General features: G+C 49.8%; 1 protein-coding gene across 1 annotated transcript in view; it reads right to left on the bottom strand.

The window, feature by feature from the left end:
* The window catches only part of LOC104990765 (patatin-like phospholipase domain-containing protein 7), a gene marked incomplete at its 5' end in the record, with an annotated part of 23,609 nt that overhangs the window by 12,481 nt on the left and 8,461 nt on the right, over positions 1–2,667 (bottom strand). Inside the window, 2 exons of the mRNA XM_010843087.1 lie at positions 3–50; positions 126–298. Coding sequence (XP_010841389.1) covers positions 3–50; positions 126–298 — 221 coding nt within the window. The remainder of the gene's footprint in view (positions 1–2; positions 51–125; positions 299–2,667) is intronic.

Here is a 2,667-nt window from a genome sequence, read left to right as displayed (position 1 = left end):
ACCAGCTGCTTCTGGGCACGCACGGCCGAAGTCTCCAGCATCCGCTCCAGCTGAGGGAGAGTGGAGCCGCGAGTCAGCCAGCGCAGCAGAGCCCCGGCTTACGGCGGCCCCAGGCTGGACGCCACCTCGCCCATCAGCCCACAGGGGTTGCGGCACCGGCCTGGCTGTAGTGTGCTGGGCCCTTCCTCTGTGAAGCCGGGCCCCAGGGGTTGCGGCTGCGTGCCCGCCAAGCGCTGCGGGCCTGCAGGCAGGGAGCGCACCGCCCTCTGCTTCTCTAACATGGCCTCGTGAATACATGCTGCAACCATCTTCGGCAAAGGGGCACCGCTCCTGGCAGAACTGGAACCCACAGCAGAGATGACGAGTTTGTAGCTGACCCAGGACGGGGCAGAACGTGAGGTGAGAAGAGGACGGACAGAAAACAAAGAGATGACGACTCCACCTGACACCCGAAGCTGGAGACGTGGGGCTTCGGGTGCAGGGCGATGAGCACGGAGCCCCAGGCCTTGCCCGGCAGCACAGCTGACTGGAGTGGGGTCTGGCAGCTCTGGGAACTGAATACACAGGCTCCGGCTCGGCAGCTTTTCTAGGTGGTGCCCTGAAGACACCCTTGCACACGCGTGTAGTAAGGAAATTTCACAGTCCACTGACAGAACAGACAGATGGCGGGGCGTTCACAAATAGAAACTAAACAGCCATAAGACGAGTAAAACAATATGGATAAAACTCAGAAGTGTAAGCACTGAGGGAAAAAGGAAATCTCAAGATGGTACAGGCTTCAGCAGTATGTGAACGGAGAACTTCCAGATGTATAAGCTGGATTTAGAAAAGGCAGAGGAACTAGAGATCAAATTGCCAACATCCGTTGGATCATAGAAAAAGCAAGGAAACTCCAGAGAACCATCTACTTCTGCTTCACAGACCACACGAAAGCCCTTAACGGTGTGGGTCACACAAGCTGCGGAAAATTCTTAAAAGATACGGGAACACCAGACCACTTTACTCGCACCCTGAGAAACCAGTATGCAGTTCAAAAAACAACAGTTAGAACCTTATATGGAACAACTGACCTTCCACATGGGGAAAGGAACACAAAGCTGTGTACTGCCATCCTGCTTATTCAGTTTACATGCAGAGTCGTGCGTGCTTGCTAAGTCCCTTTAGTCACGTACGATCCTTTGTGATCCCAAGAACTATAGCCCACGCAGCTCCTCTGTCGATGGGATTCTCCAGGCAGGAACAGTGGAGTGGGTTGCAATGCCCTTCTCCAGGGGATCTTCCTGACCTAGGGATCAAATCTGTAGCTCCTGCATTGCAGGCGAATTCTTTACCTCTGAGCCACCCAGGAAGCCCATATGCAGAGTTCATCATGCAAAATGCTGGACTGGATGAATCACAAGCTGGAATCAAGATTTCCAGGAGAAATATCAACAGCCTCAGATATGCAGATGATACCACTCTAATGGCAGAAAGTGAAGAGGAACTAAAGAGCCTCTTGATGAGGGTGAAAGAGGAGAGTGAAAAAGTTGGCTTGAAACTCAATATTCAAAAAAACTAAGATCACGGCATCCAGTCCCATCCGTTCATGGCAAACAGAAAGGGAAAAACTAGAAGCAGTGGCAGATCTTATTTTCTTGGGCTCCAAAATCACTGCAGACAGTGAAATTAAAAGACACTTGCTCCTTGGAAAGAAAGCTATGACAAACCTAGGCAATGTATTAAAAAGCAGAGAGATCACTTTGCCAACAAAGGTCCGTCTAGTCAAAGTTATGGTTTTTCCAGTAGTCACATACAGATGTGAGAGCTGGACCATAAAGAAGGCTGGGTGCTGAATAATTGATGCTGTCACATTGTGGTGCTGGAGAAGACTCTCGAGAGTCCTTTGAACTGCAAGGAGATCAAACTAATCAATCATAGAGGAAATCAACCCTAAATATTCATTGGAAAGACTGTTGCTGATGTTGAAGCTCCAATACTTTGGCCATCTGATGGGAAGAGCCAACTCACTGGAAAAGACTCTGATGCTGGGAAAGAAAACAGCAAAAGGAGGAGGTGGTAGATGGTGAGACAGTTAGATAGCATCACCAACTCAATGGACATGAATTTGAGCAAACTCCAGTAGACACTGAAGGACACGGAAGCCTGGCATGCTGCAGTCCACAGGGTTGCAAAGGGTCTGACTCAATTTAGTGATTGAACAAAAAACTTAGTGACTGAACAATAAAGCAACAAAGATGGAATAAAGTAGAACACTATCTACATAAAAAACAGAGACACACACACAGTAAAATGAGGCTCTGGCTTCACAAGACACCACCTGCGGTGGGCTACCGGCTACCGCACGGTATCTGTCTCAGCTCAGTTCAGTCGCTCAGTCGTGTCCGACTCTTTGTGACCCCGTGAACTGCAGCACTCCAGGCTTCCCTGTCCATCAGCAATTCCCGGAGCTCACTCAAACTCATGTCCATTGGTCGGTGATCCCATCCAGCCATCTCATCCTGTCCTTTCCTTCTCCTCCCGCCTTCAATCTTTCCCAGCATCAGGGTCTTTTCCAATGAGTCAGCTCTTCACATCAGGTGGCCAAAGTACTGGAGTTTCAGCTTCAGCATCAGTCCTTCCAATGAATAGTCAGGACTGATTTCCTTTAGGATAGACTGGTTGGATCTC

Source organism: Bison bison, unplaced genomic scaffold (genome assembly GCF_000754665.1).
Source record: "Bison bison bison isolate TAMUID 2011002044 unplaced genomic scaffold, Bison_UMD1.0 scf7180017847408, whole genome shotgun sequence".
In the NCBI taxonomy this organism is placed as follows: Eukaryota; Metazoa; Chordata; class Mammalia; order Artiodactyla; family Bovidae; genus Bison; species Bison bison.
This window is presented reverse-complemented; position numbering and strand designations above follow the sequence as displayed.